Source organism: Carassius gibelio, chromosome B5 (assembly GCF_023724105.1).
Source record: "Carassius gibelio isolate Cgi1373 ecotype wild population from Czech Republic chromosome B5, carGib1.2-hapl.c, whole genome shotgun sequence".
Taxonomy (NCBI): Eukaryota; Metazoa; Chordata; class Actinopteri; order Cypriniformes; family Cyprinidae; genus Carassius; species Carassius gibelio.
The window spans coordinates 37910131-37937963 of record NC_068400.1 but is presented as its reverse complement, the minus strand read 5'-3'; the positions used below and the strand labels follow the sequence as shown (position 1 = coordinate 37937963).

General features: G+C 38.1%; 1 protein-coding gene across 6 annotated transcripts; it reads right to left on the bottom strand.

Moving 5' to 3' along the window:
* Positions 1-20: 20 nt before the first annotated feature.
* ap1b1 (adaptor related protein complex 1 subunit beta 1) lies at positions 21-26306 on the bottom strand. 6 transcript variants are annotated; one of them, XM_052556017.1, is made up of 24 exons: positions 26207-26306; positions 24026-24086; positions 23623-23728; positions 23338-23473; positions 20299-20544; positions 19789-19979; positions 19222-19443; positions 18956-19076; positions 18192-18287; positions 17858-17973; positions 17407-17572; positions 16991-17089; positions 14795-15054; positions 14447-14645; positions 13951-13971; positions 13483-13548; positions 12362-12391; positions 12016-12159; positions 11514-11659; positions 10845-10974; positions 8563-8647; positions 8116-8202; positions 6856-7010; positions 21-1513 (listed from the first exon to the last, which is right to left on the bottom strand). In XM_052556017.1, exons 2-24 carry the CDS (start codon positions 24060-24062, stop codon positions 1439-1441), a joined length of 2934 nt encoding a protein of 977 aa, XP_052411977.1. In that variant the 5' UTR covers positions 24063-24086; positions 26207-26306; the 3' UTR covers positions 21-1438. The 6 variants fall into 6 exon arrangements, with proteins under 6 accessions (XP_052411977.1, XP_052411978.1, XP_052411976.1 ...); XM_052556018.1 differs by having other exon boundaries at positions 26179-26274; XM_052556016.1 differs by lacking the exon at positions 26207-26306 and adding an exon at positions 25957-26124.
* Positions 26307-27833: the final 1527 nt, after the last annotated feature.

The following is a 27833-nucleotide window of genomic DNA, read 5'->3' as shown; positions in this document are numbered from 1 at the left end:
CAGAATAAATACACTTTAAATCAATGGGTAGTATACTTTTTTAATTTCTATAACAGATGCATTCATGACAGAATCCAACAAAAAGTAAAGCTAATTTCTTTGCTGCACTTCTCCTTGTAGTCACCCCTACGACTAAACCCACAGAATATACCACGCATATAGAATCAACAAACTATGATTAAAAGAAAAACAATAATCAATATTTTTTAGGAACTTCTAAGTGTACACACATCATTGTGTGTGCCAGGTCAGCAGTGTTTTGCCCGGTGGTATTTCACATTAAGCTTGAAAGAGGTCTGTCCACCTTGTCAACATCGTTTAAAAGAACTAAACCTTTCATGGACATGTAAGATTAACTACATTTCCCTGTCCAGTAAAGAATAAGAGAAGAAACATGTTCAGTAAAGTTATTTTGCAAAGCAGGAGACTTCAGGTGCATCGCATTCAGTGTGATTTAAGAGATATTCATTGCATAAAGAATATCAATTTCTGCAGGATGATCTTTAGGAGTCAAGTCTCCCTCACAGATCCAACGGTTTATCAACACACACACTAAATTAACAACCCACCCAAATATATGGACATGTACATAGTCATTAGGGGGAATAAGGGAGGAGGAACCGAACATGCAGCATGTTACATCTCCAACTCGCACACAACTGATACACGGCACACTAAAGACAGTAGTAACTAAAAATAAACCCAGCTTAATAGCAAAACATGACTGCAAACTTAGTCATCACCAAATACAGAGATATTTTGAAGACAGAGAAAAAGTTTACTCAGCAATTGTGTAGTGCTTCTGGATAAACGCACAGCATTCCACCTAAATGACTGAGGAAAGACCAGAGAGAGCTTTAATAAAACAGAACCAAAAATAAATCAAGATTTGAACTGTTTGTGTGAATACAAACCCAGCGACCCACTGTCTGATTATTAAGACTAAATTAAAAACAGCGGTATTGAAAGGTTTCTCTCAAATGATGTAAACACACCCTTTCTACAACTGGATGGATGATGAATACAGGCTGGTCTAAAACTCTGAGATCATCTGTGTGTGATGCTTGACCTCCAAGAGGGGGAAAAACAATCACCCAGGATAATCAGTGAAGCAATCATGTAGTACAGGAATGAAATTGGCTGAGTAGAACAGCCGCACATATGTGAATTAAAGATGATATCTTTATATTGTGTGTGTGTTGTATTTTACAGTTACTGTATTATTTTAAAGACTGCAGAATGGAAACCGGTGGGATAAAGAAGGGTGTTTGGAATGGACAAAATAATGAAGAAAAATTCCTTGGGATTCAGTCAATGCTGAAAGCACAGTCTGAGGGAAATGCAGGACAGCAGGGGTTCTTTCTCTGACTGGTCCGGTCAAGTTTCAGTCACCCAAACGATGCCTGGGAACTGCGGTTTCCTGTTGGTTTCCCCCACTTCAGTTCTTCAGCACCAACTCATAGCACTGGAACACAAACGGAGACACCTCTGGCGCTCTGCACTTTATCGACAACTGAGGAAGAAACCGAGAAAGAGAGATTAGAAGAAAATACAGACACACTTGCAAGTATCAATTTAAATTTCATAAAATTGTTAAGTGTAGATTTGAGGGCATGCTAAGAAAATTAAGACATTTCAAAATGGAGAAAAAGTAGGTGAGAGAAAATAAACATTAGTAATGCTGAAAGCCTGCCAACACATTAATACAATATAAATCTCATTCACTGTGCCAAGAGCACAAAATTACAAACACTGCCATGAAGAATATCAAAGCACGCTTAAACTTTATGACTAACACTTCCAATTTTTGCCTTATTATTAGCTGAAGAAAAGGTTCTTACATTCATTTCTAATCTGAAAGCACAACATGACTTGCACCAGGCATATATACACAATTTCACTGTTCACACGTTTGGGGTCAAGTAAGGCATTAACTTAATCAAAAGTAACAATAAAGCCATTTATAATGTTACAAAAATGTATATGAAATAAATGTTGTTCTTTTGAACTTCACAAAAACCTGAAAAAAATGCATCATGGTTTTTTAAAAAAGTATTACGAAGCATAACGATTTACAATAAATATTTCTTGAGCACCAAATGAGCATATTAGAATGATTTCAGATCATGTGACACTGAAGACTGGAGAAATGACTGCCGAAATAAATAGCATTTAAAAAAAATGTTAAAATAGAAAATGGTTCATAAACTAATATTTCACCGGATTACTGTTTTATTATATTATATTTATTATACATGTGACCCTGGACCACAAAATCAGTCATTTATAAATCATCTGAAAGCTGAATAAGCTTTCAATTGATGCATGTTTTTTTGGGATAGGACAATATTTGGCTGTGATACAATTATTTGAACACCTGGAATCTGAGGGTGCAAAAAAAAAAAAAAAAAAAATCAATATACTGAGAAAATCACCTTTAATGTTGTCAAATTAAGTTCTTAGCAATGCATATTACTAACCAGAAATTTGGTTTTGATGATTAAACAGTAGAATATTTACAAAATATCTTCATGGAACATGATATTTACTTAATATCCTAATGATTTTTGGCAGAAAAGAAAAATCAATAATTTTGACCCATACAATGTTTTTTTGGCTATTGCTAAAAATATACCCTAGGTACTTCAGACTGGTTTTGTGGTCCAGCGTCACATATTCTGGATCAAATACAGGCAGCCTTGGTGAAAACACAAGATGTAAAACATCCAAACATCTGTATGGTGTTGAATATTTCTGACTCTACCCCTTTTGAGAAACTATTTAAACGAACCACCTGTAGCAAATTCATAAGCAAGCTGTGTTCACTTGCTGTGAGCCGCATAAAAAGCTGTTCCTCCTAAAAGGATCTCATGTGGTACTAACAGAGTAATAGACAAACCAATGCAGACTAATGCCAGAGGAGCAACTGTGCTTGGAGAGGTCGACATGAGTAGAGACCTCCATCTACTGAAACACCTGCCTCCTCTTTAGTCAAGAGACTTGAGGCTTCTCACGGACCAATCATACAGAGGACAATCAGACAGCCTGTGGGTACTGCGCAACAGGACATCAGAAGTGTGAAAGGGAAAGAGATGAGTGTGAGGGAGAGATCAGTGGCACAATGTATTCCTCCCAAACCCAAGAGTTCTCTCTGGGCTTCTATGAGATCTCACTGCAGCGACTGTGAGGCTCTCACTAGTCAAAAGAAAGAACACAGTGACTATACACACCGAGCTGGTTAGAGATGACTAAAATACTGTGTTCACCAAGAATGACTGAACACATTTCCAATAATGAGCATTTGTATGTGTTTGTTTCAAGGTAAAAATGCTTTATAGTAGAATAGAATCACAGCCAAGCAGAATATATTAGTTGATTCAATTAATGCAAACTGATTTAAATATAAGGAAAACAGGCATGATAATGTATTAAGAAATCATTAAAAGTAACGTTTATTGCAGTTTATTAAAAAATAATAATTCGTTCAAGTTTAGGAAGATAAAGATTTCTACTGTTTTTGGAAGAAGTCTCTTATGCTCAAGAAGTCAGCATTTATTTAAATGCACAGTAACATTAACGCTGTGAAATATTATTGCAATATATCATTGCAATGTAATTTAAAATGCAATATTCCTGTGATGGCAAAGCTGAATTTTTAGCAGCCATAACTCATCTTCAGTGTCACATGAGCCTTCAGAAATCAATTTAATATGCTGATTTGCTGCACAATAAATATTTCTTATGATAAATGTAAACATTTGTGCTGCTTAATATTTTTTGTGGAAGCAGTGATTTCTTTTTCAGGACTTTTTTTACTACCGGTAATTGAAAGTAAAGTTCTACGGCATTTATTTGAAATAGAAAGCTTTTATACATTGTTTTGTACATCTGCCTTGATGAATATTAGAAGTATCCACATGGAAAAAAAATCCTAAAAATATTCAGAAAATTTTTACTGATTCCAAAGTCTAACTTAATTGCTAGTATATATTAAAATTTGTTATAATTAAAAATTTATTAAAATTAAATTTTTATATATATAAATGTAAAATCTATATATATATAAATAAATGAACATGCAATACACTGTACAAAGAATTAAATAAAAATAAAAAGTTCAATACACAGCTTGGGGAATGATTAAAGCTCATTCAACTCCTCACAATTAAATTTAGACAGGTAAATTAGTTGAATGATTTGCTGAGATCATCTAAGAATGAGGTTGCATGTCCTTATCAATCCAAAGCCAGCCTGCTCCCCTTCAAGATTTGGAGGATTTAGTCTTCGCTTCATGCAGAATGTAGTGGGTGCACAAATGCACATAGACGCAATGACACTGGTGCCAACTTTCTTTGCGGCATCAGTTTCCTGTACGCAGAGGCGTTTTATTAACAGTTACATTGTTCTATAATTTGACTGGAGATACTGCACAGGTGGGTGGTGGGCATGAACCACAGAACGAAGGAAGAGTAAATGGTGTGACTCTAAGACTTGGAGATATAGCAGCGGGTTGCGACAATAGGGAAGAATGTAATCAAAGCGCAAATGAAAACAGACGAGATGGTGGGATGACAGGAAGAGTGGAAGCAGCGGGGTGCTGCAGGAAGGTTTGCAGAGGAATGCTTTAACAGATCCCTGCCATCAGACGCTCGCATCGTTTAAAGGGAAATCGGGCCGTGCCATTGGATGCCTGGTTGCCATAGGGACGACGAAAAGTGACAAATTGTAGAGCTTCGTAGCTAATGGAAAGATGCTAGATATTTAGAGAAAACAACATATCACAACAGTTCACAGTATAGCCACACTGCCACCTTTTTCGATCCTTTGAGACAAATATTGTTTATATGCTACAACAAACAGCCAGGAACAAAACAACATGACTCATGGAGCACGCGTCGGAGCTGTGAATAACAGTTCTGCCTCTTAAAGCGGCTGTTAGGATGTGAGGAGAGCGATGGAAGATTAGCAGACTCGTACAGATGTGTTGTGCATCAGTGTTTCCTTCAGGAATTTGTGCCTCGTCAGCCAATAATTACAGTTTAAGTGCGCGAATCAAATTTTTGGACAAATTTAGTTTATTCAATAAAAGATTTGTCTTGTTTGTAAAAATAGTTTTAAAATAATTCTGGAAAAGAAGCGAGTCATGTATTAATGATTCAGACAATACTGGTCGAGTTCGTTTTTGTGTGCAGTCAGGAAAATAACTTGTTTTCTTGCCATAATATTGCAGCAATCCATCTTATCCCATCACATTTAATTCAGACCGCCAGCTCATATCTCAGATAAAAAATAATTTTGTGGTGGCGGTGTAGATTTAACAGCGGATTTCTGGATTCAGCTTGAAAGCACTACAGGAAACACTGGTGTGTGTGTGTATAGGAGAGCGAGTCTTGTGCACATTAAAAGCACATGCCGTGAATCGACGGGTTTCTTGCTGAAGAGCAACTCTTTTAATGAAGGCTATTCAATTTCATTATTCCTGGAATGAAATTTGGAAAATAATTCTGTGCACACAACCTCTGTATCTTCCTATAATATCATGCATTTCTTTTATGACATACTGTAGGACTAGAAAATATAACTTCAAGCTTTCTACACATTTCCTCGTGTGGTTCGCTTGATCCTTCAAAACAGTTGCTCTTATATGAGGTCACATAGCTGTGACATTCACTGTTATTACAGATATTTGTTTCAGTGGACTGTGTACTGTTGATAGAAGGAAGTCAAAGAAAAAAGGCAGGAAGATGTAAAAGATAAGACGTTTAGTTTAAGATCATTTTGGGGCGGAAAAACACCCAACCTCCATTTCCTGCATTGTGATGTCATCAAAGGTGTGCAGATATGAGCAAACCCATAGGGAAAAAAATACAATAGAATCAAACATCATAAATAATAACATTTGTCACTTAGACAATAAGATGTGATAGAGGATATGTGAGTGCATGGCACATATTAAAGTGCATGGCTTAAATTAAGCACTCAGTAGGGACTAGATCCCTTTGATTTGATTAATGTTATGTTAGATAATAGATTATGTAACATATATAGTGTCTTCTGTAAAGAGGACGGGATTTGTGCACGTATTGCTTTAAAGAAAAATAATGATACACCAATTTGTACGTGACTCAAGAAAGGCGGTCACATCGTGGTGGGAATGATATAATAAATGTGCATGCTATGATGAAAACAGCTGAATATGCTGATTAACTATAATTGTATAATATATTAATAATTCAATTCTCTCTGGGATGCATAGAGGGAAAGGAGCGTGCTGGCGTACACAATTCTAGGTGCAATTGAGATCTGAGAGAATAATTGGTGCCCTACAATTGTAAAGCATGATTCATGTGGGAAATGTGAAAGGGAACACGAGGGAGAAGAAACAAACATAATGGCAAATCCCACAAAACCAAAGGCCTGACAGGAAGATTGACATCTTTTCTTGACAATCTTCTTTCCTTATCTTCACCCACCTAGGATTTGCCAAATACTCTTTCTCTCTGAACACAATGGCTGGGTCTCCAACCTAGCATGCAGCCTGACTAGACAGCATTTTTTTTTTGACTCTGAGGCTTTAAGGAGGTGTTTGCTCTTCCCAGCGGACCTTTGCCCTTTTACCCGCTTCTTCTCTCATGCATGCACACAAACACACAGATCTTGCTCCCACATGACTCACTAGGAAATAACAGGAGAGCCGTACTCTCTCTCTCAGCAGAGAACACTCTCTCTCTCTCTCTCTCATGCAGCTGTTACTGTCTCCTCTTGTCTTTATTGATCTATGTGTGTTTGAGTGGTACTTTGCTAGTCTCTTCACATCCACTACAACATCCTCCATGTCTCTTTGTTCCCATTTACCGTGTAGTTGGGGTTGCCGGTCTGTATGCGCATTTCTGCCAGCACCCAAATGCCGTTGGTGAGTTTGACAGACAGGTACAGCATGTCCTGCCCCTCCACTGTTCTCTTGGCTATGGTGAAGATATTACTGCCTTGCAGCTTGTTGCTGGCCGCGTCTGAGAGAGAGAGAAGTTACTCATTAACAAAACACACACACAGACACACACACATAGCAGTTTTCTGAAGACAAGTTGAACCTGAGTGAGTCTCTATGGCAACTCTGTGGCAAATGTGTATTTATACATGCTGACATATGAACCATTCAGTAATTAGTCTGATTTAAAAGAAAAGTTAACTCAAAAATAACCAATTTTCAACTTCAAATTCTTCATGTCTAAGTTGCCTATTTTTTCATAGAATGAAAGCTCTGATCTGCACTTCAAAGAGTAAATAAAAAGTTAATTTGACATACACTAATTTATACGTCACATGGATTCACCATATCACTAAAAAGAACCATCTCAGAAGATCATTTTGTGAATCAGAATTATTAAATGTTTTTTTAAAGATGACTTAAGTTTATTTGATCAAAAACATTTAAATTCAGTATTCTTTTATGAACAAATGTTCAAAACAAAGAGAAAAATAAATAAAAGAAATAGAAATAAATAAATTGATGAGTAACACAAATTGGAGTTGTTTCTTTACAATCTAATGTATTTATTTTTTGCTGCTCTGACTTTCTCATCATAGTCATTTAATTGCAAGTTCAAATTTTGCTGACATTAAAATATTTTGCTTTGGCACAGGATATTTATATTTAACAATGCAGCAACACCTATATTAAAATGCCAAGCCAAATGGAAAGAAGAGAAGTCAAAAAAAAAAAAAAAAAAAAGAGCAGTGAAGACACCCACAGTGCATTCATTAGCAATATTACTGAGAGTGTGTGCATGTTCATGCCAGTGTGATTCACAATTATTTTATGCAAACAGTCATGCGGAAGAGGATTATTCCCTAAAAACCTGCCACGAGTTAATTACACCCAGACATGCCACCCGATCAGCACTCTTCAGAGACAGAACGCAACAGGACAGTGTGTTCTTTTAAAAGACAGAACGAGTCACAGTCAATATAATACAAAGCACTGAGAAGAGTACAGCACTTTCCTCCATCCCATCTTTGCTGATTTGTTTCATTTCCTCCATTTCAATCATTCTCATCTTCCTCCACACACTTTACCCAAATCACTTCTGCACAGCACACGTTTATTCCTGTTACCTGAGTTGAGGTGGATGTCTTTGATTTGGAACAGTGCCTCGTTGTCATTTGGAATGTCCTTCCAGGTGGCCAGGAACACCTGACGTTCTGAGAAGCAGAGGGACAAAAGGATAAGGAAAATTACTTTTTTCTGGACACAGCTACTGTGCATTTGTGTGATATCCTGCAGAGACTGAACTCCATTTAAGAGACTCCTTGGGGAAGCCATTTATGCACAAGCAGTCTCTCTCACACTCACACGTCTCCACATAAACACCATCATCTTTTGTTACACACTCAATTGGACACAGATCTCAGTCATGCACAAGTCATGAGTCAAAACTTAAAAACAATAGCCAAACAAAACCTGAGAACACACACACCAAAAAAATAAAATATGGATTGACGTCACAATCACCTTACGTCCAAGGACGCAGGCAGTGATTAAGGGTGCACACAAAAACTCACCCATCTTTCCATCCTCTACAAAGATCATGCTGATGGGATATTGGCAGCTGAAGTAGAACACATCGATGTTATTCTTCACAGCTACCTGCAGCATCGACAAAGAGAGAAAACACATTAGGATTGTGATTTAAGACATTGTGGCTGTGGACAAGGCTCTCACACCCTGTTAAAAGCAGACAGAATTCAGGTCATAAATGCAGCCAAAATAAATGGACCTCTCTTTCTTCAGCACTTTCAAAGAATGGCACGCACACACACACACACAGACCAAAGAATAGTAGGGAAATATGGTCCTTTGATCATCTCTTTCTTTGACATTTTGCTTCTATCTCGCTCTTCATTCTTTTGTTTAAGACCCTCTGTGGCTTTGCAAAGGTTGGGTTCAGCTCCTGCGCGTGGAGTTCATGTTTGCACGCCAGTGTGTGAACTTCAAACATGCATGAATGCCTCAAAGGCAAACTCTCTACGAGGATAGAAGATGCCAACTGACAGTTCGAGAAAACAGAGCGAGTGTATGTGTCCTGGACAAGCATACTCAAAAACACCTGTCCTAAACAATCAGATATACAGTAAACATATTTCACCTGAGTGATTGTCTATATTATTTCTATTGTAAAATGTTACAAGATAAGGTTTCTTGCCATAAAAATCTAGCATTTATTTGCATGAATTTTAAAGAAATACAAAAAGTCGAAAAAGTGCTTTACAACTTTGTTTTAACATTTTGTGAATTAGTAAGTTTCCAGCTTTAAAAAAAAAAAAAAAAAAAAAACACCACACTTTTATCTGATTATGGCTGTAAATCTTCTGAGAGCATTAAGGATTGAAAGCTTTTCTAAAAGCTGACAGCAGGTGCACAGCATCCATCAGAATAGAGACTACACAGCCTCAGAGAGGGACAGGCAGTCCCACACAGACATCCAGACATGCTACACTCTGAATTATTCATTAAGCAAAACCGCTCGGAGCTGCTACACTATAGAACCATCAAGTAAAATAATATGAAGAAAAACCAAAGTACTAATTAATGTGAAACTAGAAATCAAACTTTCCATTTTGTGTAATTGTCAGGAATTGAACCAAACATCACGTGTTAGAACTGGTTTCTCTACAGTATCATAATGACAATGAGTCAAGCTACAGAATAAATAAATAAATAATTCCTTTCATTCAGTGTATGAGTAACATTCAATTCCTGTGATGCCACTGCAATGAATAACTGATCTATTATTGGCAGCCACGTGTGAAATTAATAATGCCACAAGCCTCTCTGGGAATGGAAGTAGTATCAGCTGTTGTAATCCATGCCTGCAAAGACTGGAAACGCATGGTAAGCCAAAGCACGTCCAGATCAAATACACGTGCAGAAGCTGTGAGCTGCCTGATATCCAGGCATACTGTCGTTACAACAGTTTCATGTTGCCTCCTATGATTTCCAGCGACAAATCCCATAATTATTATCATACAGCTCCCTTAAACCCCTGCTGATGACTTCAATGATAAGCACAGAGCAGAAAGTGAAAGAGACACATTTATGATTGACCATTTAATGGCAGTCGAACATGTGCATCCTGAACACGACGCTCACTAATCTCTCTCTCTCCAGGAAAGCTTAACACATGCATTTAATTTGAAAATGGCATTAGATAAAACCTGGAGGGCTCTATAAAATCTTCATATTAAACACAATCTTCTTTTAATCTCCTTTTGGGCTCTAAAATAGACAAAATTAAATCCTATATTTTTGCATTTGCTTCACCCAACCAAAACAGTACCTGAAGCTTAACACAATCTTGGTTTAATTCTGGTTTAATTACTACCAATTAGTGAATGCACTGTTCCATAATAACTATACCTTCCTACTGTAGTCTGTGGGATTTGTGGTTTTTTCCCAGTGCAGTCGTTGGAGAGCACTGTGAATGATTCCACAGAGAGATAATCAGGCACAGCTAATTCAGATCTATTACTGTACTGCTGCAGACCTGATTAAAAGATGACAGAAACTGACATGCAGTGAGAGGAGGAGAAAGACAGAAAAGAGCACAAACAGACAAGGGAGAACCACTAATGATGATTTTTTTTTTATTTTATTTTTTTACTGAATCTCTTCTGAGAAGTTGCATCCGTTGGTAACCACCCACACTTAATGTCTATAGTACGGTCTCTGGAGTGGCTTTTCTAATAAATGCTCATCTGGGGCATGATTTATTGCTTTACAGCAGAACGCTCAATTCATGCTGCACGTGAATTATGATGCTACAGAAATGCGATGGATACTTTACCTGCAGATTGTTGAGAGGTTCCATCTTCATGACAGGGCCGCTCGTGCTGAGAGGGAGACTGACGTCAATGGTCTGATTGGGGCTCAGAGGAGTCAGAACCTGCAGAGGGCCAGCAGGGGCGAGACCGAAACTACAGAAAAACAGAGAAACAGTTTAGACTAGTGATGCAACAATTTTTTTACTGCCTGCAATCTGTACATTTGTTGCACATTTACAGAGAGAGGGACCTTATAGGAACAAAAACATCACAAAGACTTAGATGTGTGCACTTTTAAGAGGGCAGGCTACTAACCATTCACAACAGCCTAGCATTGTGGCTTGAGATTTGTGTGAGAAAGTACCATTCTATAAATCTATACATATATAAGAATATGACTTTTGTTACCCTTGTATTAGTCAAAGATCTAAATAGAATAGATTACAACAATCTGCTTTACTAAACAAGCAGTCATTTCTTAGACAGAAGTCCTCAATTGATATGAACACATTTAAGTCTCTTTAAACATCAGCATGTCCTTGAATGATCCCACTGACAAAATGCTATAAATGAATGGAACGTCTTCTAGGCATGCCTCCAAACTGATTAACAATCAAAGAAGATGCCACAGAGAGAAGAGCAAAACCTTGAAGAGACCTCCAAAACCGTCTCCCTACTGCGACTGGACTCACCTGTTCCTGTTGAACTGAATGGCGAAGTCAGTCATAACGCTCATGGCTTTGTTGGTAAGAGACAGATCCATCTGAATGATCCCACCACGTCGGGCAAATGTCCCAGAAATCTCCAGCCCTTTAGCTTTCATTGCCGGTAACCACACCTGAACCCACGGATAAACAGGTTAAGAGTGTGGGGGAAGAAAGAGATTAAGGCGGACACACACAGGACGTCTCAATGTTTCTGCACAAATGCACCAGATAGATGCTTTTGGCCCCTGCATTGCACCTTGCAGTTTTTAAGCATATCATTCTATGAGAGTTGCATTTTAAAGCCTTTTTTAAGATCTGCATTCTGTTGGACTGAACACCACAGCACGTTTCATGTGCACACCCACTAAGAGTCCAGGAAACGCTGACGCATTACAAATTGACTAAAACAAAGCAGGGAAACTGCTTATTAAAGACTTCTGAATAACCAAAGTTATTGATTCAGAGTACTGATTGATTCTATACTTACAGTTTTAGGAGCAACGTAGGATCCTGTTGGCATGCCAACACCTCCACTGAGGTCAAAAAGGTCTCCTAATCCACCTCCAACAGCAGGGGCTCCGCCGAGAGCAGCAGGCATGGCTGCTGGGGCCACCCCCAAACCACAACCCATCTGAGCACAGGGAGACAAGTATTACAACTTTTCTAGACTGCTACAAGACTGTCAGGAAAAAGACAAATTAACTTTGATAAAAGACGTGGAGGAGGAATTTAACAGCTCTTTGATTAAGGAAGGGAAACCCCTCTGTTGATGCCAATACTCCTCCAATGAAGCACATTCATCAAAGTCTAGATGAATCTGCTGAAAAGCTTACCGAAGGGCTTCCGCCGATGTCTCCTCCCAGCTGGGAACAGAAAGGACAAAAAGTGAGTGTTAGGATCAGTAGGCAGAAAAGATGTGGATAATTATGAAGAGGTTGATGAAGGGGGAACTAGCTCAGTGGGTGGAAACAAGTCAATGAGCTGCTAAGGAAGTTGGGAGACATTCTATGGACAGTTTCTTAAACTTTTTACTCTCAACTAGGGATGGGCAATATGAAATGTGAGTCAATAAAGATTTTGTTTATATCGCAGTATGTAAATATATCTGCACAGCACAGGACAGCTTGAAGTTAAGATGTTAAAGTGATACAGAAAAAATATACTATACATGGGTGACCCAAGTTTGCATCTAGGGTCACAAAGTGCTTTCCCAGTCCCATCCCCAACACTTTCTCCTCTGTCATTTCCTGTCTCATCCGTACAGTTTATCTAATAAAGCCAAAAAAGGCCATAAAATGTCTGTCTTGGTGAGTATCCACAAAAATAGTCAGCTCTGTCTTAAATGATTGTAAACCACTGGGAAAGAAATCAGATGCATGTCAACATACTGGATCTTTATAATAAAGTTTTATAGTGACAGCAGTCTAACATACCTGCTGCTATAAATGTCTATAAATATCATAAATAGCAAATAGCTCAGCGCAGACTATGCAGTGCTTTATTTTTCATTGATTGCTCTTTTTTTTATATTTCTTAAATAAATGCTAAATGCTTAAATGCACCTGAAAAAAATTATTGCATTTATCTTGTTGTTTACATTTGCATACTTGTTCTTATATTTAATAACAAAGCCAAAATAACAAAAATCACACACACATACAGACACATAAATATATATATTGAAATTATTGGGACAGTAACTGACTCATATCATGAAAGCAAATTTAGTCATATCGCCCACCCCTACTTTCAACATATTAAACATTTTGTATGAGATGTGGCTACTACTACCGCTACAAACTCAAACACTGAAACAAAGAGGAGGAAAGGTGCTCTTATGGTTCCTTCATACTGATCTGAGAGCAGTTTATGTTGGGCAACAGGGACTAGTCTAAGATCAGTACAGAGGAACAAATTAAGGATGAACTCAAAAGGTGAGAACACCCACACAGACCTCTCTCTCATTATAATCAGAAGATGGCTGGGGAGACTGCACCTCTGTCCTGTGGGAAACCCCCGGCTGATACAGGAATGAGAAATGGATGAAATGTTTCCAAAGGACGAAAGCAGAAGAAATGAGGGGAATGAGGCTGGGGATTTCTAAAATGCTACAAACATTCATGAACTTTACAGTGGCTAAAAATACTGACATTACTTCCCTAAAAATAACATGTGGTTGCATCAAGCCCAGGACAGTTCATACAAGGTGTGTTATGACAAAGCAAATATCTTGTAGATATTTTACTAATGTTGACACTAGTTCCAAGTGGTTGTAAATACAAATGTTGGGGGTGTAAATGTACATGGCCCTCTGCTGGTGTGAGGAGTACATCGAATACTCATACTAACTGATCCGCAATTTAGACTAATGAAATGGCATGATATGAAAGTGTCTGCTTCCTCTTTCACTTAGTTGAATTACCGTATCTGATTCATCGCCCATCTGCAAGTGTAGCGTAAGGATAAAAGAGAGAGGGGAAAAGAGTCAAAAGAAGAGAAAGAGAAGACCGGAGGGGAAATGCAGGCAAGGAAAGTTAACTGTAATTATGCAAGACCATCTGTGATTTCTCAACAGACACAATTGCACTGGTTAAGAGAGTTTGGATGTGTGTTTAAGGAGGAGGAGGCTTATCTGGGATTAGATGATCTTGATTTAGCATAGTAGGTCCGGATCCTGCTGTTCAGGACAATGCTAACTCAAAATACATGTCCTACAACGTGTGTGAGCTGAACAACTGACAACGACATTACCAAAAGCCTTGCATGCCTCGGTATACGCACACACAGATTGTTAAAGGAACAAATGGGTATTTTCATTCTAATAATTACACTGTTTTTCCATTTAAATTAATCTAATTGCACCACAAAGGGGTTATTATGTGTATAGCAGAGCGAGAGGCGGCGGGAGATGAACACACCAGACTATCCAGACCTCCCCCCAGCAGGTCCATGGCTCCCATCTGCATTGAGGGCTGCACTGAAGGGACAGTGGCAGTGGGTGGAGCCAGATCCAGGTTCAGCAGGTCACCCAGGAGATCTCCTTGTGATGGAATGACGGCAGGTGGAGCTTCAGAAGGTCCAGACAGGCCAACATCAGGGCTCTCGGCACTTTCCCCACTGAGAGAGAGAAATTATCACATTAGAATTTTTGTTGTTGTTGTTAATAATTATAAAAAGACATTAAAACACTTATTATTATTGCAAACATTTATTTTGCTATTCTATTTATAAAGTAATAGAAGAAAAGAATATAAGCAGAGACTCACGAGCCAGCACGAGCAGTAAGTTTCTTGTGCTGAACGCCACGGCTGCCCTCCACGAAAGCACTGGGAGGTTTGTGGTAGACTGAGGCCAGAGTACCAATGTGGCAGATAAGCTCCTCCAGGAGGGTGGGCTCAATCAGGTCCGTCTCCTCTGATATCAGAGGCTTCTCGGCCAGCACCACCTCTTTTGCTGCCACAGGGTCAGTGGAGAGTAGACGCCAGTAGATGTAGCCGCGGTCACGCAGGTCAGGATTATCAGAATCCTGCAAGGTTCAAGAGAACAAAACACAGGGAAAGTGAGATTGACCAATCGCGAACCTAAGGGAATCATACACCGTTTATGATGCGAGAGGAAAGAAGAGAAAATGAGAAGACTGGTTCTTTCCACAAACCCTCAAGGACAGAGTCTTGTGTAAATAATGCAAAACTCCTTTGAGCACCAATTCATCTGTGTGATAAGATCAAGTGGTACGCCAGCAGCACCCAGAGCAAAACAGTGGTGAGAGAATTAGATCTTGAGGCCATAAAACGGCACCTGGGATAAAGGAGGACATTTGGTATTCTGACAGAACCCTGGCGGTGAGTACAGCCTGTGGCAATGAACCTCAAAGTTAATAATGACAAGATTCAATCTCAGATCCCAGTCTGACAGCACAAGCTCATGGCTTCTCTGAATATTAATGAGAGCTCACACAAATACATGCTCTGTTATACAATGTTCGCATATTGTTTACAAGCTGTTTGTTGATATATTTCTGCAGTTGATTTTGTGATGAATCTTACAAAATTTGACTTACATATTAAAATAAACACCACACAAGGCTTACTGCAGTTATTGGATGGAGTCATGAGTCACACTACAAAACAATATTTAGTGAGGCTTTGTTCACACTGTAGGGTATCAGAGTGAATCAGAAAAATTAAGATACGGTCACATTGGTGTTTAAAAAACCCAAAGAGCCAAATTCCACAAAGAGGTCCATAACAACAAGACAATGCATAGACCTGTCCGCGATACCCTAGTGCCAGCCAGTCTGAACAGGCAATTTTGGGGCAAATATAAGTTAGAACATTTCCTATCAATCAATACTTGTCAAACATATTATATACTTGTTATAGAAATCATGTCCAAATTAAACTCTGTAAGAGCAGGAAAACCTGGACAATGTGACTGATAAGATAACGTGCTGATTTATGTATTGGGAGGAGAAATATAGCAAAAACACGAGCTAAGACAATACCTAATTTGTCAAGACACCATTTGGGATATGTCCAACAGCCCAGTTTAAAACTCACAGCACCATACAATTTTGCTTTTAGCTTTTTTCATTTTAGCTCTTAGCTACGCTTTTAGCCACTGCTTTTTGCTCTTAGCCATGTTTTTTGCATTCTTCAAGCACCATTCTAGCATGCTTCAGTCTGCACGCCCGCTGCTACTTAGCCACGTTTTTTTTTTCTGTTGAGTTTGTGTTCTGAGTTAAGTTTTGCTGCAAAGTGCTTCTCTGACTGCACCTGCCTCCAAACTTCAACCAGCCACTGACTCTGCACCACTGATCAGCCAACACTTCACTTCGAATGACCACTGAACTTCCAGCCAATCAGCAACCTTGAGAAACCCCTTTCTGCAATGATGAGAACAAAGGGAACCCCCTACACAGGCAATGCAAGTACCTCCAGATTCTCGCTGAAATGGTGCATTTGATATCAATTTTAACCTCATTGAGAAACTCAATGCGAGGGTTTATTAAAATGATTGATGGTTGTTCAGGTCTATGCAATTGCACATTTTGCTATAAACTTTCTATTTCACATTTTTATTATCTTCAACTCATGCTTTCCTTGCTTTCTCTCACTGGCCGTTAATCAGTGATTTTGTCCAAATTACCTATAACATCAAAAATAATTCAGTTTGAGCTAAACTGACCTATTTCTCTTGCAACACATCAGAGAAAACAGAAGAAAAGAAAACAGAACAGATTGAAAGAGTTTTGGAATTGCTATTGGTTCATTAAATGGAGATTGATTTAAATTATTTAATGATCAGTCAAACATGTCTCATTTGTCAAGCAAGCAAGTTTGTGCTGCATCCATCTGAAATGAATGGATGTGTGTTTTTGAAGGTGTGAGCAAATATAAGTGTAGATTCATTTTCTCACTGTAATATGAGTGCTTTGACAAGCGCCCGTGTGAGTATCTCACCTGTGTGGCGAGACTGAGCACTTGTTGCACCAGCTCCTGGGTCTCAGTGGGTTTCTTCAGGAACAACTTCACAATAGCTGTCAGCAACTGCAGTTGCACCTGAAAGAGAAGCGTGAAAAACATTAACACAAGGACAAATCCTGTAACATGATTTTCCAAGAGACAAGTTCATGCGAGTTCATTACAGTATTCACTAGGGTTTTATGGTATTATTGTTATGGTACCAAAATTTCAGTAGTCATTAGCACTTCCAGTGAGAGAGACCAATTTCGATACCACAGCAAAAAATCATCCTGTTACACTGTTGTAGTTTTTCTTCATGCACACTGAAGCAAAGTAACACACTGCATGCATATCACAAGTCTGCTGTACTTATTACAGCATTTTTAATAAAGAAATTTAAAAAGGCACTTCACCTGTGTGCTCTCATCATGAAAGCCTTCCAGGAAGCTCTCCAGCAGCTCGTCTGCATTGTCAATCCTTTCTGCGTACTCTCCCACAATCCAGATCATGGCTGCCCGTGCCTCAGGCTCATCCAGAGAGTCCAGGTTCTCACACAGAGTGGCAATCACACTCTCATATCTGAAAATACATAAAAAAACAACAAAAAAAAGCACCAATGAAGCAGCGAAATGAAAGTGGGGTAGGAGGCTCGGTTCAATGATTCCTTATTGAATTCTTTAACACATTTTACTGTGAAAGGCATGGCTGAACAGAGACTGTGTCAGGACAATGAACCTCTAACACCTGGATCGTAAACCTTAGCCAAACAAAATAGGATGCAATTTATAAAGAGAAAGAGAAACAGCTTAATGCCAAAGAGGTCAGGGACAGGGGAAACCACACAAGAAGCACAGAAAAACCTACTTGTTGGGGTACTTGCGGAAGATGTCCTTGATGACCACAATGGCTTCCTGCACCACATAATTGACCTTGGTCTGAATGAGGTCGAGCAGTGTGCTGACACAACGCTCTGCTGATTGCTGCAACAAAGACAGGAGGGACAGAAAAACAGATAAGCTCATCTGCTAAAGCATAAATTGTATAATCAGTTAACTAATGAAGCAGTTGGCTTTTGTTTCACATCAGGTTCACATCAGGTTGAATCCTTTCATTAGTAGTGGTGAACGTTACAATTAAAATTAACACTCATTAGGCTGTCAGTGTTAATTAAATCCTAATCAGGGTCACGCCAGCTCACCTCTACTTTAATTGCACAGCGACCAATGGCTCGTACAGCTTTACGCACAAAGTCCACATCCACTTCAGTGGCATATTCCTTCAGCTCAGCCAACACCTACACCACCCAAACACACAGAAATTGAACACAGACTCTCATTAGCATACATTTTAAATGTTAATGTGATATACAGTGGGGTCCAAAAGTGAGTGATGTTAATATATGGGACTGAAAAGAGATCGAAACATGGAAACAACTGTTTTTGGACGGCAAAAAAATACATAAAAAATACACAAACAACAAGAATGAAATTTATGTTGGATATTATAAAACGCATGTATTAGTAGTAATAACATTTACTGCCATTTCAGCTTTATAGACAGATATATAAAAAATTCAATAAACAAAACAATAAAATAATGAAATAAGAAAGGCCAAACAAATTTGTAAGTAAAAAATAATACATAATTTATGTTCCCTCTTTGTCATTACAAAAATCATTGTCTTATTACATAAAAAAATGGGCCGACCAAAAATATACATTGCTGCTGTCATTAATGCAAAAGAGGAAAAAAATAATAATACTTAGACATTGTGAATTGTTGTTTAATTTTTTTTTTTTTTTACAAAAATGCAAAACATATGTTTTTTCAAAAGTAGTCTAAGACTTTTGGATCCCACTTTATTCTGGGTGGAGTCACAGAAAAATAATAGAAATAGATGATCAGGCAGAGATCATGTTTTACATTAGTGAAGTATGGTGGTGTGGGTGCGGTTTCATTCACCTGAGCAATGTTGGCCTGAGACGCTAGGCGGATCATGATATCCAGCTTCTCCAGCTTGACATAGATTGGGTCATTATATTTCACAAAGAAAACCTTCATCTCATGTTTTAGAATTTCAGGGCTGGTAGAAACATGAAATAACAAAAACACTTATATAAAAAGAGAAATATATAATAAAGTTATATAAATGCAATATAATTATTTGTGAATGAACTTTGATCATCACTTCATATAAACTCATTTATTTTCCACAGCTCTGCACCTACCGCTTCTGTACGATGAGGTTAATGTTCCTCAAGGCAACATACTGCAGTTCAGGTTCAGCTGAGAGCAGCGTGACCAGAGGAGGAGCAAGCTTCTTCAGAAGAGTGCCGTAATAGTCTAGATCTTTAGGAAGCATTTCCATGAACTTCATCAGAACCTTCACGGCAGACAGAACCACGGCAGAGTTAGCATGGGACAGCCGTGGAGTTACACGCTCACAGATACTGTGGGAGGAGAGAGAGAGACATGTTTCAACAAGGCAGAGAAAAAAAAAACGAATCTTTAAAGGCTAAACATACTGGGCAGTTTAAAAATGCCTGAATTATGGCTGGTAGAAATATATACTGGTTTTCCAAACTGCAATCTACATTTGAACAATTCGATACTGATTCTTAAAATGCAACAATGATTCAAAGCCAACTCTGATCTAATTACATTCAATTCAGGTAATCAATGCAGATACTAGGTGACATACTAGATACAGCTTTATTAGTCAAGCTAGCATCTAGACTTCATTAGAGAATCTGTGTCCAGCACACAGGAGTGATGAAATAACATTGCCCTCTGACCTCTGTGACTCGCGGTCATCACGGGGCATGTAGTTGGCTAGGCAGTCGAGGATGAAGATCTGGCCCCACTCGGTGCACTCATTAAGGGCTGTCAGGAGCTTATTAATCGTCTGAGGGTTCAGGTCCAGCAGGTTGCTGTTAGGATGAGACTCCGCTATCTCGGACAGAGCCGCTACTGCATTTGCCACCACCTAATGGAGAAAGAAACGCAGCATTAAACTCAATACAGTGATAGTGTGTGTGATGGGTCTTGAGTTTCGCACAACAATAGCATGTAATGACACACCATGGAGACTAAGAGAGCTAAATGGGCACTGGCAAGACCACGGATGCCCTTTAAACAAACATAAGTGTGTGGGCAAGTGAATTAGCAGGAGTACAGATGCACTCAGGGATATTTAAGTTTGGAATACTGTCAGCATCTAACCAGCATTTTATGTTCCTTTCACGTTAATTATTTATTTTAGATTGGTTTTATCTTATTTGGCTATTTGGGTTATAATGCCTCACCATGGGGTTGGAGTCGGAGATCAGGTCTTTCAGAGTGTCCAGGAAGCCCTGGTCTTCCACCAGCTGGGCGTTAATGTCATGCAGCTTGGCAACACAAACTGCAGCAGTCTTCCTTACGTAAGGGTCTTCATCTTTCAGACACTTTCTTAGAGGTTCACACAGGTACTCTGTGATCTTGTCCACTCGGATGCAGCCCATGGTGCGCACAGCCAGTGCACGGATCAGAGGGTTGGGGTCCTCACAGTCCTACAGGAGAAACACATCACAACACACATTAGCCCTAAAATACAGACACTGTCAAAAAAATTACATTTTGTGAGAAAAAGATTCACAAATAAACATTCAAATATAAACACATTTACTGCTGGATTCTATGATGAATGCAAAGTTCAAAATGACAGCATTTTTTTTAATATAAACTTCTTTGTAACATTATAAATGTCTCTACTACCACTTTTGATCAATTTGTTGTATGTATATGTATTAAATATGAATGTGTACAAAAATACATACTAAGCTATCAACTGTGAAAGTTATACAAAATATAATTTGCAAAGAATAAAAACAATGACAGTCAATGGAAAAAGTCTCCATCATGAAAAAAAAACAAACAAACAAAAAAGAAAAACTCCAAATTTGCTACTGAGAAGCATAATTTAAAAATAGCAATGAAAAAAGGCTATTGAGAAAAATAAATATATATAATTAATTTAAATTGCGGGGACAAGCACTCCAAAGGCTAAATGAGGAGATAAGTACGGCATGGAGCATCAGACCAAATGGAACAATTAGTAATAAAAGCAATTTTAGGATGATTGTAATTGAAATGGCTGAAAAGTCATAAATACAACCACTAGATATATATGAATAAATGGCGTATCACTTTTGACCAACAAGTGGCGCTGTAATCAAATGATTTTGATGTGTTCTGTGTGAGGTGACAATGGCATACACAAAGTTTGTTGTCATTATGTAAAAGCTTTGAAGAGATATAGCCTTAGAGTCATTTTGGCTCTGTGCCTAAATTTTGTAGCAGCGCAGTACAAAAATGGTTTTATCTCTAGACACGAAATCCATAACACTTTGTCAGCACAGTCTGAAGATGAATTGATTCGATTTTGGTGAAAATCGGACCTAGGCTTGAGGAGTTTGAAAAAGTAGGTTTATAGCATAACTCAAAATGGCCGACAGGCAGTTTGGATTTGCTAAGGGAAAATTGGTATTTCTGTTGTCAGCATAAGCCAGGGAATAGTTTGAGACCAGTTTCATTGCAATAGTATAATACATCAAAAGCTATTAGCATTGTTGTAAATTTCATTATAATAAATTAATGGTTTATTACTCTTGACCAAAGGTGGCACTGTTACCAAATTGATGTGGCATGGTCAATGTGAGGTGACAATGGCACATACAAAGTTTGGTGCAAATACGTCAAAGCTTTGCAGAGATACAGCCTCAGATGCATTTTGGCATCTTAACCAGCAAATTCATTGATGCTCCAAACAAAAACCGTTTCGTATATTGATACAAAATCCATAACTTTTTGCCAGCATGGTCTGAAGATGATCAGAGTCAAATTTTGTGAAAATTGGACTTACAGTCTAGGAGGAGTTCGAAAAAGTATGTTTTCAATATGAATCAAAATGGTGGACAGGAAGTTCAGCCAATTCTGGAAGAATTGGCATCGAAGTTCTCAGCATAATGCAAGGAATCTAACAACATCAGTCTCATTACAATATTATAATGTATGCAAAGTCATTAGCATTTTCATAAATTGCATTATAACTTTTGCACCCATACTTCTTGAATGAATACCAATTTTCTTAATAAAGTCTAAGCGTTCTTAAACTATTGAAATTTTTTTCCTAAATTCAAAATGGCAGACATTGAAACATTTGGTATGGTTCGACTCGACATGATGCACCGTATCTAAAGAGACCAGTTTTGTGATTTTTGGCCAATCCATTCAGAAGTTATAAGCACCACTAGGGGGCACTGTGCCATAACACTGCAGGTAGTCTCAGGTCATGTTTATTATAACTCACAGCAAGTTGGTCTCAATACGCCAAACTGTTGTGGAGATATAGCCTCATCCATTTTTACGTGCTTTTAGTAGAATTCCTTTGTGCGTTATTCGAGAAAGGTGGTACAAATCAACTTGAATTCCCTAACTTCTTGCCAGCATGGTCTGAAGATGATCTGAGCCAATTTTGGTGAGAATCAGACAAACCGTTTAGGACGAGTTCAAAAAGTAAGTTTTATGAACAATAAAAAAAATAGCCAAAAATCTAAACTTTGGGATTTTTTTAATTTTCGTGTTCATTCGACTCTGCATGAGCCAAGGATTCAGAGGAAAATTTTCATTTTGTGCCTTATGGTTCAAAGGTTATTAGCATAAAGAAAATGAAACGTATGAAGAGTTGAAGACGCCAAACATGCTGTGATTAATGTTGAGACTGTCCTCTATCAATGTGCCAAATTTCACCACTTTCCAGCAAGCCCTTCTATTGGCTGCCATAGACTTACGGCAGAAGAAGAAGAATATCACGCTAATGGATACAATAGGTGCCTAAGCACCTTCAGTTTGTAGCACCATCAACAGAGACCCTGAGGAACCTGTAAACTTTTTGCTGTGTTTTCTAATTTGCTGTGATGGGCCTTACTGCCTACTTGCTTGAGTCTTCATCTAGTTAGTTGCTTCAGTAATGTGTCTCTCGTTCCATTCTCAGGTGTGTGGGAAGCCAGCAAAAACACATTAGTGCTGATGGAGTGTCTGCCATGCAGACTGTACAATCCTATAAAGACGGACTATTGGAGAACTCAGAGTTGAGAGTTTTTCTGCTGCTGCCAGGCTTATGTCATGGCTTTTAAGAACAGTTCACAGTCCAGAGTAGGAATTTCATCTGTCTAAACTTCAGAGCATTTTTCCATTTGTTTTGCATTGAATAGTAAATTAATACCTCAATCTATATCTACTGCCTGTGCAAATTGTATGATAAAATATTAAAAATACTATCGGTTGTTTTGTCTGAACTGTACCTTCACAAAGGTGTTGACTGCCATAATGGCCATGTCCGGCTGGCTCTTGGCATAATTCATCAAGTACAGATAGACCAGCTTCTTCAGTTCCAGATTATCCGTCTGCATGCAGTTCACAACATCAGGAAACAGAGCACTGGAAATAAAAAAAAATTAAGATCAGAACTCCATAAGCTCATGCTGTACCAATGGAAACAGAGGATGGATGACATATAAAGTAGCATATTAAACAGTGAGCCATTCATATAAGCGTTGCATACTTGACTCCAAAAAGGCTTGTCTCACCTGACATCTTTTCCCACTGTCATAGAAGCAATGACCTTCTTCACTGCCTCCTTCTTCTTCTCTTTCTTATCACTGTTGAGCTCTGCCTTCAGCTCAAAGATCTCCCCTAAACAGTCAAACACACAAGAATTTATGAATCTTAGATCACAACTACAGCATGAAAATAATGTGCAGACAGCCAGTATTAGAGGAGTTGTTTAGCTTATGTAATAAAAGAGAAGATAATTCTGTGTAATGTGTTTTTCATGGCTTTGACCAAGTATTGTGTGCAGCTCTATTTGCAGTTAAAATACTGTGTGGTCTGGCACAACTTGATGATCTGCATTTGCCAGAACAAACACAGTAAGTGACTAAATCTCTTTAACACTATGTTATAATAATCCCAAAAAGGAAAGCATCAGACCTTTCTTGGTAGTGGTGAAGTATTTGGAGTCTGTCATCTTGGATCCCAAGCCGCGGTTCTCCTGCAGAAGAGAAGGAAGATTCCTAAGCCCATAAGAAAAGTGTGGAAGAGAATAAAGGAAGGTAGGATACCAAAAAAGTGCAAGCACAGGGGGATAAGAGGAAGTCAAGTCCCTGTCCTGCTGATACCTTCCCTGATGTTTCTTACAGATTGTGGAGTGGGGAAAAGTTGCACAAAAACACATTGTTAAGGCTTGATATTCTCTTTGAGTCAGCAAATTATATTCTTTATGTGCAGTGACTGCCCTCTCATGCTCTCTAAATGTGCTGTGAAGAGTTTCCCGTTTCCTGTTATTGAACATCAGACTCTCACCATCACCTGAAAGGTCTTTTAAGAGGAAGAGAAACCTTGGGATACAACAGTATTTTATTTGATTCAGCTGACTAGATAACAAGTTTTTTTATTTATACACTACCGTTCAAAAGTCTGGGGTCACTAAGAATTTGTAATGCTTTAAAAAAAAAAAAGTCTCCTATGAGTATCAAAGATCCATTTATTTGGTTAAAAACAGTAAAAATGTTATAGTGTGAAATATTTATCTTTTTTATTTTCTACTGTTTTCTATTGTAATTGTATGCAATTCATTTTCAGTCTTCAGTGTCACATGATCCTTCAGAAATCTATATTTTAATTATTATTTTCAATGTTGGAAAAACATGTCACATTTACAGCCTTCCATCTTCCTCAATGGCTAACAACACAAAGCATTTTTTTATTCTTGCAGTTACAAAAAAGAAGCTGCAGAATTATGATCTGTGCGCCTGAATGCCTCGTGTAACCCTGCTGACCACTTCCATTCAAACTGTATTATGATCATACATGAAACGGCACGTGTCTGTTAATGTTCACACCTGTCTAAATGGCCCTTAAAAAAAGAATGACAATACTGACACAGTAAGGCAACATTACCAGTCCACTAACTCTCCAAATGCATAAATCATTAATCAAGGACTGCTGTGGTATTTCATTACCAAACATACCATATTACTATATTATCATTACACCCCTTTAAAAAAAACAGCACCATGTTAAGTAATGTTTGCAATACTAATTTATAATCATTTTCAATTTAGTAAAACAATAACAATACACATTTGACAGTATTTAGACGGAAGGCATTTACAGTTTAAGGCTAGAAGGTTTCTATTTTAAACATATACTGTTATTCTGCACGTTCTATTCAGGAAAAAAAAAATGCATCATGTTTTCCACCACATTATTAAGCAAATAATTTTTACATTATTTAAAAAAGAAGAAGAAAGAATTATATGGCAGTGAAGCATGAAGTAAAAGCTGCTGAAAATTCTGCTTTGCCATCACTTGAATTAATTTTAAAACATATTAAATTGAATTTTTTTACTATATTTTTTGTTATCAATCTAATGCATTTTTCAATGGTAGAGCCAAAGGCCGTAGTATTTCAAAGCTGAAAACGCTGGCAGGCACATAAACTAATAAACAAGAAAATATGGAACAGTACACCTCTTGCACCCGGACGGGTTCCCTTTAAAGAAGATTAATCTCTCTCGTCAACCCGTGAGGCGGCGTCCAGCTAATATCAGTGAAGTAAGTTACAGATAAAGTAACTGTCAACTGTCAGAGAGCTGACGGACTCCATTGAACGACAGTTAACGTGATGCAGCGCTTGATCTTAAACGAATAACGTTAACGCTACCAATAACCGTAACATCACAACAACAACAACTGGTTAAATATATACGTGGCGCAGCGGTGACTGCAGCAGGTGACAGCCTCACTAGGTAAACCCACAGAGCTAACTAGCATAACCCTTTTTTTAAAACTATTTTTCAATTCCGAATTATCCACGGGTCTTTCTTCTAATCCTAAAAGCGAACTGGTCCTTCACTCACACAAAGCTGACTTGCCCACTCCATTTTTGGCGGATGAATGAACCTGCTCGCGGAGACGTAGACAGTCGATGGTGTGCTAGCTGAATGCTAACGGCTAAAGCTTCATGACCTTCTTAATCAGGGTTTATGGTAGCGCAGTTAAGCCTTTAATCTAGCGGACTGTATTACTGTCCAACCACGCAGCGCACAAAGCCACAGATAAGTGGAAATGAAACACCGTACCTCAGTCAAACCGAGAAATGCTCCTTACCGAAGTGAAGAGTGAGTGTGTACTAGTCGGCCTTCTTCCTTCCCTCCCACCTTACATGTTTTGTCATCATCATATGATTCACACTTCCGTCTTCCGCCTTCATTGAGGGGAGTTTTCATCTCATGTTACACAGTGCTGAATGCCCTAACATTACTGTAAAATAATAATCGGTTTTCAATTTGTATTCATTTAAACATACTAAGAGATTTTATGTTATAGTTATGTCAGAATCCAACACAGAATAACCTAATTTGCAATTTATATTCTATTGGAAATAGCTAAAGTTTCTATAGATTATTGAGTGTTGCATCATCACCAGTGTTGGGTATAGTTACTTTGGAAAGTAGTTAGTTAAGTTACAACGTTACTATCAATTAAAAGTAATCAGTTATGATACAGCGTTACCCATTCATAAAAGTAACGCGTTAGAGTACTCATGCGTTACCAAAAATTAAAAGCCGTTTGCAGTGGCTCACACATGACAGACACAGCCCCCGGCCCCTTTAAATGCACCTAGAAGTCGTGACTCCCGACAATGAATAACGTCATTCATCCGACTAAATTAACACTGCAGGATAACAATAACAGGAAAGACAGTCAGCAATAGGCTATTCCACATGGCGTTTTATTTATTTATTATCACAGAACATATTATTAATCAAAATTCGCACCTAACGTTACCCAGCCCGGGTAGCCTAGGCTACTGTATATTATGAGCACCACAAGATAACTCCTGATTTTTCTTTAACTTTAAATATTGCAGTTATCAAAGTACAAGTATGCTTACTTGTAAACACAACATTAAACAGGCTTGCAGATTTAAATCCATTTAGAAATGATGAACAACCAGCCAGCCAATGATCTAACAGAAATTAACAGCTGCCTGTCAAACAAAAATGATAACAAACCGAATTAAATCCTTCACTGCCACACAGGCAAATGACAAATCGCTTAATAGGCGAACTAATTATTATTAAAATGTCACTCACAGTCACAAGCCTAAATTCGCTGTAACACAGTCCTCTTACATTTACATCTTACATAGGGCACAGACGTATCACAGCCGTATCACAGCCATTGACTTTACGATCACAGAGCTTCGGCTCCGCTGATACATCCGCAGGTGGCACAGTAGACCTAAGCATACTGTTTGACAAAAAGCAGGCTGCAGTCGGGATTTTCCTTTCCTTAAAATAACGGATTACTTTAAAAAAAAAATAACGAAGTTACTGATTACTTACGCACGAAACTAACGCGTTAAGTTACACATTTCAGGAAAAAAGTAATTAGAGTACTCTAACGCGTTACTTTGTAACGCGTTACCCACAACACTGATCATCACATAACTATATCATAACAAAATCATCGTTAATTAATGTCTTATTTACGTGACATTTCACGTAGTTTCAAGTTTACAAAATCATTTTTCAACTCCTCTTGAATATACATTTTCATATCCTACATGTTGCCAATTTTTGTCATTTTTTCTACTAAATTTTGAATCTTTCCTCAATTATTAATTATATATTACTAAATATTATAATTTACTATTAAATATTATATTATTATTATACAAACTATTATAATAGATCATTGTAGCCATCTTATGTTTATCTACCCAAGAAGA